The sequence below is a fragment of the Stegostoma tigrinum genome, chromosome 7 (genome assembly GCF_030684315.1).
Source record: "Stegostoma tigrinum isolate sSteTig4 chromosome 7, sSteTig4.hap1, whole genome shotgun sequence".
Lineage (NCBI taxonomy): Eukaryota > Metazoa > Chordata > Chondrichthyes > Orectolobiformes > Stegostomatidae > Stegostoma > Stegostoma tigrinum.
Window position 1 is genome coordinate 50,234,200 of NC_081360.1, and position 18,134 is coordinate 50,252,333.

General features: G+C 39.1%; 1 protein-coding gene across 2 annotated transcripts in view; it reads left to right on the forward strand.

Moving 5' to 3' along the window:
- Positions 1–8,809, forward strand: part of col28a2a (collagen, type XXVIII, alpha 2a) — a 98,934-nt gene extending 90,125 nt beyond the window's left edge. For both annotated transcript variants that reach the window (XM_048535338.2, XM_048535337.2), the window contains exons 32-36: positions 591–1,148; positions 1,839–2,101; positions 2,376–2,565; positions 3,292–3,468; positions 8,650–8,809. In XM_048535338.2, the coding sequence (XP_048391295.2) occupies positions 591–1,148; positions 1,839–2,101; positions 2,376–2,565; positions 3,292–3,468; positions 8,650–8,657 (1,196 nt within the window). In that variant the 3' untranslated portion in view covers positions 8,658–8,809. The remainder of the gene's footprint in view (positions 1–590; positions 1,149–1,838; positions 2,102–2,375; positions 2,566–3,291; positions 3,469–8,649) is intronic.
- Positions 8,810–18,134: the final 9,325 nt, after the last annotated feature.

Consider the following 18,134-nt stretch of genomic DNA (forward strand, 5'->3'; position numbering starts at 1 on the left):
TTGTGGATCAGTTCAAGACTAAAGGGTGCTGTTTAATAATTAGGAGTTGTCCTTACGGACAGAAATGAGTTTATTTTCTCTCTGAGAATTGCGCAACTTTGGAACTCTGTCTCAGAAGATGGTGGAGGCTGGGGTCATGAAGTACTTTTGACATGGGGGTGGATAGTTTTTTGTTAGGCAGAATTGAGAGTCATCAGGGGAAGATGGAAATGTGGAATTCAAAACAGATTAATCAGGATCTGTTGAATGGGAGACCGAGCTCAAGGGGCCAAAAGGCATACATCTGCTCATGTTTCATATATTTGTATGCCTGTCAACATTTCTGAATTGTTCTATCGCCAAATGTACTCAATGTATTGTAGTTCTATCTATATTACTATCCAAATTGTCGCCTGGCTTTTTAGCAATGACAGGAAGTTTATATGGGACCTGTTCACCAAAGCATTAATCTGTTATTTCTAACAGTACTACATTAGTTATTAATAATTTAAGCTTATTTATCTGTTTTAAAGATAACTTTAATATGCTGACACTTCTTAAATAGTATCTACTTGTAATGAATGCATTATTTCAATTATTTTACTTAACAGGTTGTGGAATTAAATGTAAAGAAAGACCAATGGAACTTGTCTTTGTGATTGATAGTTCAGAGAGTGTGGGTCCAGATAATTTTGAAATCGTAAAAGATTTCGTCACTGCACTCGTTGACAAAGTCACGGTTGGTAGAAATGCCACCCGAATTGGTCTTGTGCTCTACAGCTTGGAAGTACGATTAGAATTTGGTCTAAGTCGACACCTTACACAGCAAGATGTCAAACAGGCAATCAGGAAAATGCTATACATGGGAGAAGGCACACATACTGGAACTGCCATTCGCAAAGCAACACAGGAGGGATTCTATGGAGCTCGGCCTGGTGTGAAGAAAGTTGCTATAGTATTAACAGATGGACAGGCAGACAGAAGGGAGACTGTTAAACTGGATGTTGCTGTACGTGAGGCTCATGCTGCAAACATAGAGATGTTTGCAATTGGTATTGTAAATACCACAGACCCAACTCAAGCTGAATTCTTACGTGAGCTGAACCTGATTGCTTCAGATCCTGATACTGAGCATATGTACCTCATTGATGATTTCAATACCCTTGCAGGTTTGTGCCATTGTTTTGCCATATCAAAACTTGATATTTTTTCCAATAATATTTTCCCATGTTCACACTTAAGGTGGTAAATGGAACAATTACTGTTTTGCTAAGAAATCAGCAGTGATCGTATTACAGTTGTCCAAACTATAGATTAAGCTTGAAACTTAATCTTGGTTGTATTGCAGTTATTATAAGACATTATTGTTTCATCTTTAACAAAGCAGGAATATGCATTTGCAAAATTTAGTAGAGACCATCTTAGCTCATTGAAACACATTTCCCAGTGGTCGCCCATGGAGTCGCACCTGCAGTAAGGTCAAAAAAATTCATGAGCTTGACTTTCAACAATAAGAATACTATAAAAGGAAGAACTGTGGATGTTTGAAATCTGCAACAAAAACGCAAATTCTGGAGAAACTCAGCAGGACTGGCAGCATTTGTGGAGAGGGAAGAACACAGTTAATAATTTGACTCCAATATAATGCTTCTTCAAAGAAATATTTTTCCAACTAATCGTGTATCTTCCAATTGTCCAGTCATATTGTAGTGTGACTATTGCTGTGTTTATATCAGTGGGCTGTGCTGGCTGAAAGGGGATCTTAAAGACTTGGGTGGTATTCATGAAGAAAGGATTTTACCAAGTCTGTGATGGGAATTGCAAGAATAAAAAATATTTATCCTTTCTCCCATTTTTAGCTCTGGAATCAAAATTGGTCAGACAGTTCTGTGAAGATGAAAATGGTGCATTGATTTACAATCGTGTCAGAAATGGAGTAATAACAAACAGAAGTCCATTATATTACGTTCCTAGTCCTACACATAGCAGAAATGAATTTGAGTTAAGTTCTCCAAAACCTACACAAACAATTGCATCTGGGAAGATGAAAATAACTGTGCAAGTCAAGCCATCTCTATCTGGATCCATCTCAATAGGAAAGTCTTCAAAGGTCTCTAAACAGGTATCAATTCATCTTATCTATTCTGCATTAATGTTTTACAATTTAACAAAAAATGTATTCACCAAGATGCTTCTTCATAACGTGGAACTGTTGGCAAATATTTTTGATGTATCAAGCCACATGTGAAAACTTCAGTAAAGCAACAGAGATACAGAATGAAACATTTTCAAAAGTCCAAACTAAATAACACAACTATTGCGGACGATAATTTTGATTGCAATTAAAATATCTTCTTCGCACACACAAGGAGTGATTGATGTCTTATATCATATAGCTGAATCAAAATCCAGAAGCACATGATAAGGAGAAAGAGGACTACAAGTTTCGGGTTCTGTCAACTACTTCAAAGGGTGGTAGCTACATCTCAACCAGTCAACAAGTTCCAGGTCTACACTCTCAACTGGTTAAACCAGTGAAAGAATCCACATTGTCAATATCCCCAACAGTAAAAATAACAGTTTCAGGTAAAATTGTGATTTTATATCTGCGGCATAAGTTATGATCAAAGCCTGATGACTGGACTGATTAAGTGCCATGGTAGATTAAAATGTAGTACATTTATCTGAGACGGGTTTGAATTTTAGCATTGGTGGCTAGGATAATGGAAGGATACTGCTTTCGTTGATTTGGAATAATCTCAAAGGAAGGCAGTGAAATAAATGCAGTTGTTCAGCACTAAACTGAAAGCTTGGCTTAGCAAGCTTAAATTGTACAAAGAGAGTTGAATTGAGTGTTGCATTATGATCTATTTGACATTTGGCATTATTAGCCCAAAGAAGTTTTCCAGTATAGAAAATACTTGTTTGAAATATATAAAATCCTGGGTAATATTTATCTTTAACTCAAAGCAACAAAAAAGCAGGTTCACCTCATTGTTTTTTTTGGGGATGTTAACAAAATGCTTGCCAAATGTGTATCGAGAAAAGTCTCTGCATTTCATATATTTCCAAAAGTTGTGAGAAGGCCTTTAATGTATAGATACTTCTTTGACATTACATGGGAAAGTTATATACTGCACTTGCTGGTATGAATTCTATTTGAATTTTACAAAACATTATGATTCCAAGTATAAAATCTATAATAAACTTGCATTGATAAACAATTGTTTTTCAAACATGCCTTAATTGCTTTAGTAGCTGGACTAACAGTTGCAGTTTGAGTTCCAATATGCTAATTACTTCTTTTTCTAGACCCTCTCTGTCAACTCCACTTGGACCAAGGAACATGTCGTGACTATGTAATTAAATGGTATTATGACAAACAGGCCAATGCTTGTGCACAGTTTTGGTACGGTGGCTGCAATGGAAATGCTAATCGTTTTGATACTGAAGACAAATGCAGGAAGACCTGTGTAGTTTCCAGTGCAGGTATGACGTTTATAGGGTATAGGATGATGAAAATATTACAACAAGATAAAAGAACAATTCACTTCATCATTATTGTATCATTAGACTTAGATTAGCTACAAATAAAATGGGAATAGTCTACAGTAAAAATACATAGTTTGAGGAGAACCAATTCATGTAGGTGGAGGACCTATGAAACGTAAGGTTGACAGGCAAGACTGTAACAGAACCTAGGGCTGCTTTGAAAGAGGAGTAGCTTCAAGCACAGTCTAAATACATTCCTACAAGGAGGAAAGTTTAGACAAGCCTGAGCTCCCTGAATGATGAATAAATAGAAAATAGAAAGAAACAGGAAAAGGACATATATGCAGATGTCAGGTTGATAGTACAAGTGAGAACCATGGTGCCTAAAGAAAATTCGGAGAGTAAGTGGGAGAGGAAATAAGAGAGGCAAAAGGATGTATGAGAAGAAACTGACAACTAACGTAATAGGGAATCCAAAAATCCTACGTATGTATATAAATTGTAAAAAAGTAGTCTGAGGAAGTTTGGGGCGAATCAGGGAGCACAGAATCATCGAATCATAGCAACCCTACAGTGTGGAAGCAGGTCATTTGGCCCATTGAGTCCACATCGACCCTCCGATGAGCATCCCATCCAGACCCACGCCTTACTCTATCCCTGCATTTGCCACCCGAGACACTGTGGACAATTTAGCACAGTCAATCCAACTAACCTACATGTCTTTGGACTTTGGTAGGAGAATATGCAAACTCCACATAGACAGTCACCCAAGGCTAGAATTGAACCCAGGTCCCAGAAAGGGATTATGCACTTGGAGGCAGAGGGCATGACTGAGATACTAAATAAATACCTTTTTCTTGCTAAAGACTGATGAAAACAGTGCTACCGAAATTGTAATGAAGGCAGGGATAAAATTGGTTTAAAAATTTAATAAAGATCAACAGGACCAGATAGGATGTATTTAAACATGCAGAGGAAACTAAGAGTGGTAATTGCAAAGGCTCTGGCCATAATTTTGCAATGTTTTTCAGATAAGTGATTCATGCCAGAGAACCAGAGAACAAAGGTGTTCTTTGTTCAAAAGCTGGTGTAAAAATAACCCAGCAATTGTCGGTTGGTTTAACTTTGGTGAGAAAGCTTTAGCAAGTGTTAATCCAAGACAAAATTAATTTGACTTGGACAAATGTCAATCCATTAAGGAAAAACAACATAGATTTATTAGAAGCAGATTGTGTACAATTATAGTGACTACATGTTTGATAAAGTAACGGGAAGTCTTATGTGGGTGATATGTTTGATGCGGTGGTATATGGGCTTCCAAAAATGGTTTGAAAGGTGTCACATAAAAGGTTTGAAGTTGGCTAAATGACAGGGAATGAGGAGTAGTGGCAAACAGTTTTTTCTTGGACTGGTAGAAGGTATACAGGGGTGTACTATAGGGACCAATACTAAGGCCATGACATTTCTTTACTTACATGCTCGATTTAGACTTGGGTACAAAGCGCACAATTCCAAAATTTGCAGACGACTCAAACTTGGGAACATTGTGTTCTGTGAGGAGGATTGTGATAGAAATTGTAAAGAAATAGGAAGAAAAGAAGCGTGTGTGTATACTCACTCAGAAGCTCCACATCACTGTTGAATCCTTCTCTGAAACGTGAGAAAGTGGGCTTTTTACTAAACACCGCTACATTGTTGAGTCCAGGACAGAAGTATACAAGCAAGCAGTAATTAATTTAAAGTGCTTGCACTCATTTGCACCACAACAACTTATCAGTAGAATGATCTGTGAATGTATTCCATTCATAGAGTCATAGAATTGTACAGTACAGAAGAAGGTTATTCGACTTATGGAATACTTCATAGCACAATTTGGCACAGTGTCTCAGTGGTCTCACGGCAACAAGGGTTTGAACCCATCCTTGTGTGGAATTTGTACATTCTCCAGTGTTTGTGTGGGTTTCCTTTGGGTGCTCTGATTTCTCCCCATAGTCCAAAGACGTACAGGCTAGATGGATTGGCCATACTAAACTGCCCATAGTATCCAGGGATGTGCAGGCTAAGTGGGTTAGCTGTGGGAAATGCAAGGTGACAGCGATAGGGTGGTGGAGCATGTCTGGGTGGGATGTTCTTTAGAGGGTTGGTATAGACTCAATGAACCAAATGGTCTGTTTCACTTTGTAAGGATTCTATGATTCTGTGTGTCTCTCTACCGGATCCTGAGGGAGCCACCAAGCTGGTCCCAATCTCTAGTCCTATCTCTGTAGCTGGCTAAATACATCACTTTAAAATATATATCCAGCTATCTTTTGAAACATCATTTGAATATACCTCCACCACTCTCCCAGACAGTGCATTCCAAGCCCTAACAACTTTCAGGGTAAGGAGTTTCTTCTCGTCTCACTCTAAGCTATCTTGCGCACAATCTTGAAAGTGTAGCCCTTAATCACTGACATATCAACTAGTAGAAACAGAATATTCTTTTTAACCATGTTAAAAGTCATAATTCTGAACATTTCAATAAGGTTACCTTTTAATCTTGTCTAAAATCCTTCATTCCTGGTATCATTTCAGTAAACGTCCTTTGCACTGTGTCCAGGGTGTTAACATCCTTCTTTAAATAAGTGCCCAGAAATGAACACAATACTCGCGTGGTCTGACCAATGATTCTTCGAGGTGTAGCATCATTTCTTTGCTTTTATACTCTATGCCTCAATGTATAATCCTGAGTATTTTATAAGCCATCTTAAGAATTGTTTCAACTTGCCTGGCCATTTCAGAATTACACATATGAACCCTGAGGTCCCTCATTGACCCTGTATTGTCTCTCCATATTTCCGTCAAAATGCATTACCTCACATTTCCTTGACATTGAAGTTCACCTGCCAGGCGTCTGCCTTTTTGGACAAATTATCAATGTCCCTCTGAAGTTGCTCAGCATCATCCTCATGCTTCATTATTCACCCTAGCTTTGTACAATCATAGATCTTTTGCCCTCAACATCCATCCAAGTAGTTTAAATAAATCTTAAAAAGCAAGGGCCCCAATACTGATCCCTGGGGAACACTACAATCAACTCCTCTCCACTCTGAGAAATGCCCATCTACACCTGCCTATGTTTCCTATCTTTTAACCAACTTCTAATCAATGTTGTCAAGGACCCATCAATCCCAAACATTTCTTATTTGCTAATCGACCTGCCATTTGGCACTGTATCCAATGCTTTCTGAAAGTCCAAATGTACAACATCCACAGAACAATCGTATTCCACTGCCTGTGGATTATCATCCTCATTAAATTTGTCAGACATGACCTCCTTGTCAAAGCCATTTTGATTGTCTAGTATTAACTTACTTTGAGTTATTGTTACAGGACTGCAAAGCCATCAGGCCCTTGACTGCACAACAATAGCAATGGTAGACAAAATCAATATACAACCCAAATCATAAACGAGCTATGGTTTATCCCATTTACTAAAACAGTGTCCAGCATTCTATGAAACATGCAAGCTGTAGCTCGCAAGGAAGCACTGAATAAAAATGTGCAGGGAGTCTAATTATTGGGAGCAGAACAAGATGTAGCAAAAAGCTCAACACACATGAAGAGGGTTCAGCCAAAGTCAATATGAAGTATTTTGCCAAGGTAGCACCCTTAAAGTACAATCATGTGGATGAAGTTCAGGAAATAATTGTGTGTAGCCAGCTTAGGGATCCTAACTAACTGTACATGTGGTCAATTTCACATACCACTGAAGAACTGAAGCATATATTATGATCTAGTTTATGCATCCCAAGAAGAATGACCAACACAAACTTCATGCCAAAGTCAATGCATGTCTAACCACTAAACTACCTCATTAACATCCTCAATGAGATTATGCATGCAAATGTCACAATGTGGTGAAGTCCACACACAACAAGCTCATTGCCTTTCATGGGTTTAAAATTCTTTACATTGACATTTGAGAGGAATAATGCCAACATGGCTCTTCTGAATAGACGGCAGATACTTTCTACATTGCTCGAATAGCCATTTTTGATTTGCATAAATCAGACAAATGAATTAAGTCCATACATGATCTCTCAATCTACATCCAGATCAGTTTGAGCCATTGACAACTTCTAGGGTGATGCATCTTAAAGTTGATGCATGGCTTAGTATCGGTCCTCCTCATAAATATAATGTCCACATACAGATCAAACTCAAAATGGACTTGGACGCAATGGGACACAACAATGTTTTCTGCAAGGCATTATACCAATGATTCAACTCCAATACATGTGTACATAATCCTTGAAAGGAATAGACTTGATTAGACCAAATGGATTTGCCTCTTTTCAAGCTTTCTTATGTAAATGTTGTTTAGAAAGATTGTAGATAAGACTTGTTAGTGGGTAACCTCTATTGCTTCTCTTTAATGTTGCTGTTGTGCCAAACCATGTTTTGAATATTATTTGACCTTGCATCTTTTTGTGCATCTACTTGTAGATGCATGGTGTTACACTTTGAACAAGTCTTGCATGGTACTTCCAGGTTGCTGTGTAGCTCCACATGTGCTCAGCTTAGTGAGAGTATTGGCATCCTCTTTCTAGTTCAATGATCAACAAGGATTATGGCCTGATTTGATGCCAGAAAGAAGTACTAATATTTTGACCTAATGGTAACAGTACCATATATTAAATAGCCTTGCACTTTAATACTTTGCTTCCCTTTGGAGGAACAGCCATATTTCATTTGGTGGCATGTTAGGGTCCGATTCACAAAGTTTTGAGCTCAAGTTCGGTTAGGAGTTGAGCACGAAATTCAAGGCTGACGCTCCAGTGTAGTACTGAGGGAGCATTTTTAGAGGTGCTACTTTTTGGATGAAACAATTAAATGCAGGTTCAAGCTCAATGCTTAGAAGGGTGTCAAAGATCCCATGGCCACATAAAGCTAAGCGGCGTTGCCCATGGTGTCCTGGCCAGGATTAATGTTTCAGTCAACATCACAGAAACAGATTATCCAGTCATTATCACAACTGTTTGTGAAAGCTTGCTGAACACATTGCCTGCTTCATCTTTATATTATGATGTGACTACACGTCGAAAATTATTTAACATTATTAAAATGTTTTGAGACATCCAATGACCACGAGAAATGCTGTATAATGCAAGTCTGTCCTTTTTCTTTTAATAACAGAATCCTGATGTGAGTACCAGAAAAATTGTAATTCAGCAAGACTTAATGAGGCAGAGGAAGAAGACAGAAAATGACCATTGTGCATTTGATACATTATGAACAATATTATATTTTGGTAGTTATGCATTAGATTCAAATTATATAAAGATGTTAATACAAATGCTACTTTTTTGTTATTTTTTCTGTATAAATGCAATTCTCAGGGCTGAAAATGAAAAATAGAAATATGTTACAATATGTTCAGAAGACCGTCTTTGCAATAATTATAGATCAAAATGATAGAAAAGATGAGGAAAAGTGTTTTGTTTTCATTTCATTTTTTGATCTGTATAATGCTGAGAACATTAATTTGACAACTTGCAAAGAATGAAAACTTAAGTAGTTACAGCTGAGAAGATGAAGTTTTGTGCTTGAATTATTGTGCCTTATCATTTCAGATTCATTTCTCTTCAGAACTTTATATAAAGAGGTGTGGACGATGAAGTTTAAACTAGGAATTGTTACTTTTTGGGCTGTTGTCTGATAGAAAAACTGGATTACTTTTCTTTCAAATGCACCACAGTAAATTACACAGTTAATGAAATCAGTCCATTTCATGTGTTAGAGCTTTGTTAGGATGGCTGCAAGTACAATAGTTGAAGATTAATAACAAAAGCTGGTCAACGTAACTAAAAGCAATAAAAACATACAGATAAATGGGAGCTGACACAGTTCATATTTTGCAAAAGATATTGGGATTAATGAAAATTTATCCAATAATATTGTATTATAATTTGTTAAAAGAAAGGTATGAATATGTCTTGTGGTCCTACACGTGCATGAGCCAAGTTACAGTTACATTTTTTATCATTAAGGGATACTTCAAAAATGTATTGTACGTATAGATTTTATCAAGTGACAATCCATCTCAATTGCATAGTGCTCATTAGAGGACTGCGCTGATACATTGAAATATGTTGCTATATGGCTGCTGATGCTGGGAATAATGCTGGACAAAGGTTTGAAATAATTTCTTTTTATTTTGGTTTCAGCAAATTATTTACACTTCGGAATAGAAAGTGTGAAACTTTGAATATTGGTGTTTATGTCATTGCCTTCCCACCCAATGAGCAACTTGCTATGCAGTACATACTGGTATTTCTGCTGAGTGAACATCCAAGGATGAACTCCATGCTGCTTTTGTATTTCTCTAGTTCCATTAGTTCTCTTTGATGATTGACATATTCTAATGTACTCCAGCAACAATTTTGTTATATGGGAGAACTGTTTCTGACTGAAGAAACACCGGTAAATGTGAGACTTGTACTGGCCTGCACATTTTCGGAGAAGTTTTTTTTGATTTTTTTTCATTGTGTTAGTCCAGCAAACTCTGAGCTGGATCCTGTTAAATTTCAGAGCTGACCATTATACTTATGGTCTTCCATTCTGCTATCCAAGCTGCATGAATATGATATGTGACTGGAACATATATGAAAAAGGAACATAATCTTTCCAGGAATCATCTGGAATGGAAGGATACAATGGAGTACATACAATGTGTGATAAATGTTGTTCACATGACTTGCTGCAGGCAATGATGCTAACATCTGTCACTGCACCTTGCAGTAGAACATCTTGCTCCCCATGACCCTGGCTGGTATTTGATTGTCCCTAATTGTGCTTGAACAGAGAAATCTGTTAGGTCATTTCAGAGGGCAGATACGAGCCAAGACATTGCTGTGGATTCACATGTAGATCACACCAGGTAAGGACAGTAGATTTCCATCACTAAAGATCTTGACAATAATTAATGATAGCTTCATGTAGGTTTAAATTCCATTTTTATTAATTGAAATTCCAGCCGGTGGGATGTGAACCTGTGTCCCCACAGCATTTTGCGTGGGTCTCTAGTAAACTAGTTCAGCGACATTATCAGTATGCCATCATCTTTGTCTTGTTTAGATCACATTAAAAAAAGGGTGAATTTCATTGGCCAGTGCATGGGACAGAATGATGTACCTCTGTCAAAGGATTGTCACTAAAAACAACAAAACAGATTCTTGACATATGGTATATTTCACTCAATCTGTTTTTGTTTCCAAAAAAGTCTTTGGACTCTTATCTGGGATTATGGTAAGACGAAAAGCACTACAACTATTAAACAAGGAATTATAATATATTGCTAGCGCAAAATTTAGAGCAGTGTCTGCAGGTGCTATGAATGAGCTTTGGCATTCAAAACGGCATCTGCAGTGGTGTGTGCATGATTTTTCAGCAAATTGCACATGTTGGTAAAGACATTACCTTGCATTGGAATTAACATGCAATGCTTATCTGGTACCTGCTGAGTGATTTTGGAGTTCACTGCTCTAAACAATGGTTTCTCATGATTGCATACTGCTTAACATACGTTCAGCCGCAGAAAGAACCCCTCACTGTCTGGACATCCTCAAATCCAGCAAATGTGCAGCCACAACTGGAACCTCAGAGGAGGGCAAGGATAGCCATGTCAGTGACTGTGAAGGTGACAGCGGCTGTGGTGTTGAATGTTTGAGTCTGGTTCCTTCCAACTTCGAGTAATGTGACATCTGCCATTGTGTGAGGCAGATCACTGATCTCTCGATTCATTCAGACATAACTAAGTTTTATTCTCTTTTACTAGAGAGAAGAAGGCAAAGTGAACACGTGGCTTTACTAGAATTGCAGTGTTCCTATGGTACAGATGCATTGACTTATTTTAAGGTATCATATTTTCAACCTTGCTGCGTACCACAATCAAAAGGGATTCTGCATTTTCAGTGTCTATTTGTGACAATAGCTGGAGTGCCATGCAGGTCAAACCCTGACATCCTGGTAGCATTTACATTGCCTTAATTCCGTGGATGATTGCTACGTAGCTGTATCTGATCTGCTGTGGAAAACCAGCAGATGGTAACTGCATGACGACAAGTGCTATCTGCTGACTACTTAGCTGATTACCTAAGAACATAAGAAATAAGAGCAGAAATAGACCATTAGCCTCACAAGTCTGCCCCATCATTCAATAAGATCATGGATGATTTGCTCCAGGCCTCAAATTCTCTTTACTGTTCCCAGTTGCATTCTCCAAGTGTTCCAAGCCGACTTTAGCCGCTCTCTTTTCGTTTACCCATGTTGCTGCTTGTTTTCATATTTTTTGCCAGTTTATTTATGTAATCAATTTTCTCCCACTTTTTAATCATCTGCTACTGGACAATCATGGAATCAGCTTTAGCAAATGAGAGCAGGACCTGGTGTGTTTTATGTGGTTCACCCAGATATGGCAGTGAATGGCTAAACCATTTGTCCACTAAATCTCTTCAATGATGTGACTCTTTGAAGTTAAGGGCATGAGGATGGCAGACATACCAGGAGAATGTCGATGATGAAAGGCATTAATGATTTTGTGGAAACGAGGGCATCAAAGATGAAAGTGAGGGTGCAGTTGGCAGCAGGTGTGGAACTTTACGGCAACTGAAAGGCCGAAGACTCAACACCTGGAATTTTGAAAGTGCAGTTATAATTGAATTTGGATTTTTTTTAAAAATCAGAGTTGGGGCATGGAAAAATAATGCAAATTGTGATACAAGGGAGTAGTGAGAGTTAGCTTTATCTATGATTGTTAGGATGGGAGTGGCAAGACCAAGTGAGATGGCAAGATCAAGTAGATGACCATGGATATGGATTGAGGTGTTTGCATGCAATTAGAGATTCTGAAGTGAACTCAGGAGAATATGATGAGTTGAGATAGAGGATCAGAAGTTTAAAACAGACATAGCGATACTTGAAATTTGACATAAAAACAGAAATTGCTAAAAACTCAGCAACTCAGGTGGATTGGCAATGCTAAATTGCCCGTAGTGATCAGGGATGTGTGGTTTAGGTGGTTTATTGGGGGATAGGTCTGGGTGGGATGCTCCAAGAGTCGGTGTGGATTTGTTGGGCCAAAGGGCCTGTTTCCACACTGTAGGAATTCTAAACAAAACTCTGGCAGCATCTGTAGAGAGAGAAACAGAGTTTCTTCTTGCCAACCTGTCCCGAATTAATGTTTCTAAGTGGTCAATTAATGACCACCACAGAATCACTGAAGCACTATAGTGAGGGAGGCCTTTCATCACATTGTAGCTGCGCCATCCAGCTCTTGAAATGAGTATCATTTTCTGCTGCCAATCTTCTGCTCTTTCCTTATGCCATTGCACATTATGTCTATCTGAATTATCATCCAATATCCTTTTGAATGTCTCAATTGAACTACCTCCACCATACTTGTAGACATTCCATACCCAAACTACTTGCTGAGTGAAAAGGTTTATTTTCTCCACATCACATTTGATCCTTTTGCAAATCACTTGAGGTCTGTGCCCTCTGATTCTTGATCCCTTTAGAAGCAGCAGTAGTTTTCCGTATCAACTCTATCTAGCTCACACATCATTTTGAAAACTTTTGTCTGAACTGCTCTTTGCTTCTGTCCAATGAGAACAGTCCCAAATTCTTCAATCCGTCCTCATTATTGAGATTTCTCATTCCTGAAACCATTCTTGTAAGTTGCTTCTGAACACTTTTCAATGCATTCATATTTTTCCTATAATGTGCCACTCACAACTGTACACAATACTCCAGCCGAAGTCCAGCAAGTGCCTAATAAGTTCAACCTCATCTCCTTGCTCTTTTGCTCTATGCTGCTGTTAATAAAGCTGAGGAAACTGTATGCTTTATTAGCAGCTTTCTCCACCTGACTTGCCACATTCATTGATCTGTTCATATATGCACCGAGGTCCCTTTCATCCTGCCTTCTGAAGAAGGGTCCCAACCCAAAACATCAATTTTCCTGATCCTCAGATGCTGCCTGGCCTGCGGTGTTCCTCCACTTCCACATTGTATTCCCTCTGCTCCTGTGCCCCCTTTAGAATTGTAACCCTTCATTTACATTGTCTTTCAATGTTTATTCTACCAAAATACATAATCTCTCACTTCTCCGTATTGAACCCCACCTGCCATCTATCCATCCACTTCACCAACATGTCAACGTCCTTTTGAGGTTCTACACTGTCGTTCTCGGTTTATAATTTTTCTGAGTTTCATGTCATCTCAAAACCTTGAAATTTTCTCCTGCATTCCAAGATCCAGAGCATTAACATAAGTCAGGAAAAACATGGATCTAATAGCGACCCCAGCGATATTCCATTACAACCACTCTTCCACCCTGAAAAATATCCATTGACAGTTTCTTATCACTCAGCCAAGTTTATATTCATGTTACAACTGACCTGTTCATTCTATGACCTATAACTTTCCTCACAAATCTGTTGTGCAGTGCTGTATCAAATGGTTTCTGGAAGTTCATGTATACCACATTGATTGTGTTAATCTCATTGATTATTTCAGTTATCTCTTCAAAAAAAAACAGATTAGTTAAATATGATTTTCCCTTTAGAAATCCATGCTGGCTTTTCCGAATCAGCCCACTCTTTTATTCAGTTACTACCAATTCCAACCCAAATAATTGTTTCCAGAAGCTTCCCACTACTGAAGTTAATGTGACTGGTTGGTAATTGGTGAGCTCATCCTTACAACTTTTCTTGAACAAGGCCATAATTTTTGTAACTTTCCTGTTTTCTGGCACCTCTCACACATCTGGGGAAGATTGAAAGGTTATGGCCAGTGCCTCTGCAACCTCCACTCTCTCTTCCTTCAACATCCTTTGATGCATCTCATCAGATTCCATTGCCTTGTCATCATTTTAATACCACCAATATCTTTTTCTGGTTAATTTTGAATCCTTCTAGTGAACCGAACCTCCTCCTCAGTTATCATAATCTAGGTAACATCTCCCTCTCTGGTTAAGGCAGATACAAAGTATTCATTTTAAATCTCCGTATTGCTCACTGTCTCTATAGGTCAATCCCCTATCTGATCTCTAATTGGTCAAGTCCTTTTATACCACTATTTTACTAGTTATGTCAATAGGAGACTTTGGGACACCCCTTTTATACAGGGTGCCAATTTTTTTCTCATAGTTCCTAACCTTCTCTTGTTTGCCTTTTCACTTATCCTCAGCCTTCTATTTTCCTCTTGATTCTCATTTGTATTTTCTACCTGACTCCTGTTATGGAAACATTTTCTTCCTTGCCTTAATTTCTACACCCTTAGAAATCCATGGACCTCTGGATTTGTTTGCCCCACCATTCCCATTTGAAGAAACATACCTCCACTGTGCCCAAACCATTTCCTCTCCACTATTCAGTTACAGTTTGCCCACCAACCTCCCAATCCAGTTGAACCTGACTTGCTCCATCTTTGTCCCATTAAATACTGCTCTCTTTCAATTAAATTCTTTTTTCACTTTGGATTGAAGTTTGTCATTCTTCTCCATCATCCTGAGCCTTACGATACAATTCTCACTTTCTCCTAAATGATCCCCCTCCGACACTTTACCCACTTGGTCAACCTCATTTCCAAGAACCAGCTCTTTTTTATTTTGTTGGACTGAACACATATACTCCACCATTACCTCACTACCCCTTTCCTATCCCACATTACCTGGTAGCAGCTGTAATACTTGCCCTTTTATTTCCTACCTCCTTACAGTCCAAGATCTTAAATTACCTTGCAGAGTAAACAGTTTACTTGTATTTTTTTTTCAATCATAGAACATAGAACAGTATAGCATAGGAATGGGCCCTTCAGTTCACAATGTTGTGTTGAACATGATGCCAAATTAAACTAATCCCTTCTGCCTGCCCTTGCTCAATGTCCCTCCATTCCTTGCATATTCATGTGCTTATCTAAAAATCCCTTAAATGCCCCTATCGTATCTGCCTCCTTCAACATCACCCTGGGCTTCCAGTTCCAGACTCCTACCACTCTCTGTGTAAAAAACTTGCCTCTATCTGTGCATCTCATAATTTTATAAGTTTCTATCAGGTTTCCCTTTGGCCTCTGCCACTCCAGAGAAAACAACCTGAGTTGTTCTAGCCTCTCCTTATAGCTCATACGCTCTAATCCAGGCAGCATCCTGGTAAACCTCTTCTGCACCCTGTTCAAAGCCTCCATATTCTTCCTGAAATGTGGCAGCCAGAATTGAATACAATACTCTATGTGTGACCTGACCAAAGTCTTATGAAGCTACAACATGACATCCTGATTCTTGTACTCAATTCACTGACCAATATCTACATGCATGGCTTTTTTTGCTACCACAATGCTGACTCCTTTATGTTGGGGAGATCAAATACAGGCTCAGTGACCTCTTTGCAGAACACCTCCACTCTATCCATAACAATGATTCTGATCTTCCAGTTGCTTGCCATTTTAAAAAAACATCTTCCCATCCTCGGATGGGAAAATAACTTCCATCCTAGGCCTGCTATGATGTTCCACCAAAGCTCAACACAAGCTGAAGAAACTGCAAATAAAAACAAAATACTGCAGATGCTGGAACAAAAAAAATTGGTTCACCTCAGAATATCTGACAGTAGCTACGGAAAGAGAAAGTGTCAATACTTTGAGTCCCAAGACTCATCCTTGGAACTCACCTCAGCACCACATTTTCATCCAAACACTTTACAGCATTCATGATCCAACATTGCATTCAACAAATTCAAGCATGAACACTGTCCTCCATTTCAATTTTCACACCACATCCCCCCCCCCCCACCACATTGCAAACCTATTTTCTCCTATTTAAATTTCTCATTAAGACCTATTTAACATCTCTCTCTCCTTCGCCGCACTTTGAACTCCCTTTGTTTTTACTCTGGGAGCCTTCACCAAATGTTCCACTCACTGTTCTCCTCCCCGATCCATCTCACCTTCGCCAATAGCAATGAAAACTACCATTTTCCAGCTCTCTTCAGTTCCATGGAAGTCATTGGGCTTGAAACATTAACAGTTTCTCTCTCCCCATGCTACCAGACTGTTAGATTTCTCCAGCATTTATGCTTTTATTATTGTGATAAATGGAACTCTAGTTTGGACTAGTACCAGTCATTTCCAAGTTTTTTTTTCCTGCTGCCAGAGATACTTCACTCCTTAAAAATCTGTGTCTGCTTTTAGTAATACCAGAACAAAGGGGTAACACATGCAAATAAGGCCCGTAAAGCTGCTTAATGGAAAGCAGAAGTTGATCAGAAGCATTAGCCATGATGTGGAGATGCCAGTGTGAGACTGGATCTGAAGTCACATGACACTAGGTTATAATCCAACAGGTTTTTTTTAAATCACAAGTTTTCAAAACACTGCTCCTTCATCAGGTGAAACATTAGCAACATTTGACATCAAAACTCTTAAGGGAAAATTTAATACAAATTAAAATCATGTAGAGTGATCAGGAAAATTGGATTAAAGTTGGCTGGTTATGCTGTGAACACCGCCAGAATTGATAGGTGTAAGAAAAGCAAAGTATCCTGAATGTTAGAAATCTGAAACCAACAGAAAATGCTGGCCTGTCAGCATCTGGGGAAAGAGAGAAAGAGTTAATATTTTCAGTCCAAAAGACCCGTTGATGGATTCAGTCTTCCTCTATGCCACCTCCTCTTACTACCACCTCTAAATTGAGTACAGTGCTGGGATAAACAATTGTTGTGCTATAGTAACAAAACAGAAGTTGTTGGAAGCTCAGCTGGTCTGACAGCATCTGTGAAGAAAAAAATCAGTTAACATTTCGGGTCAGGTGATATTTCAGGTCAACTTTCCTGCTCCTCTGATGCTGCTTGGCCTGCTGTGTTCCCCCAGCTCCACACTGTTATCTCTGACTCCAGTATCTGCAGTTCTTAATATCTTGTAGCTGGGAAAACATTGCTTTACCTGCAGAAGGGAGGGATGGGGTAGGCACTAATTAAAGCTAGAGCCCAAAAAGAGAGAAAAGCAGTTGGATAGACAAAGGAGTTGATAACAATCTGGCTAGGAATGGTCGTCAATGGGGACGGTTAGTGACTAACAATTGATTGTGTGTAATGGCAGGCTATATGATAACAAGACCTGATTTTGTGGAGTACGGGGCTGGCACGTGGGAGAGTTTAGGCCCTAAACCTCGATATTGAGCCCGGAGGGTTGCCAGGTCCCCAAGTGGAAAATGAGGTATTTTTCTTCCATCTTGCATTGAGATTCCCTGGGACACAGCGGCAAACCAGGGACAGAGATGCTGGCTGGGGAACAAGCTGGTGCGTTAAAGTGGCAGGCAACAGGTAGTTCAGGGTCTTTTTTGTGACCAGAACGTAGATGTTCTGCGAAGTGGTCACCCAGTCTACTCTGCGTTTCCCCAATGTAGGGACCACATTGTGAGCAAGAAGGGTCTAGGCCCGGAACGTTCGCTTTCCTGCTCCTCTGATGCTGCATGGTCTGCTGAGTTGATCCAGCTCTTAACCTTGGTATCTCAGATTCTGGGAAGTCGAGGCGTTGCTCCAGTTTTTACGCTGCCCTGCAGTCCCGCCTTCGGTCAGTGGCGGCGCTATGCTGCAGTCCCGCTTTCGATCAGTGGCGGCGCTGCT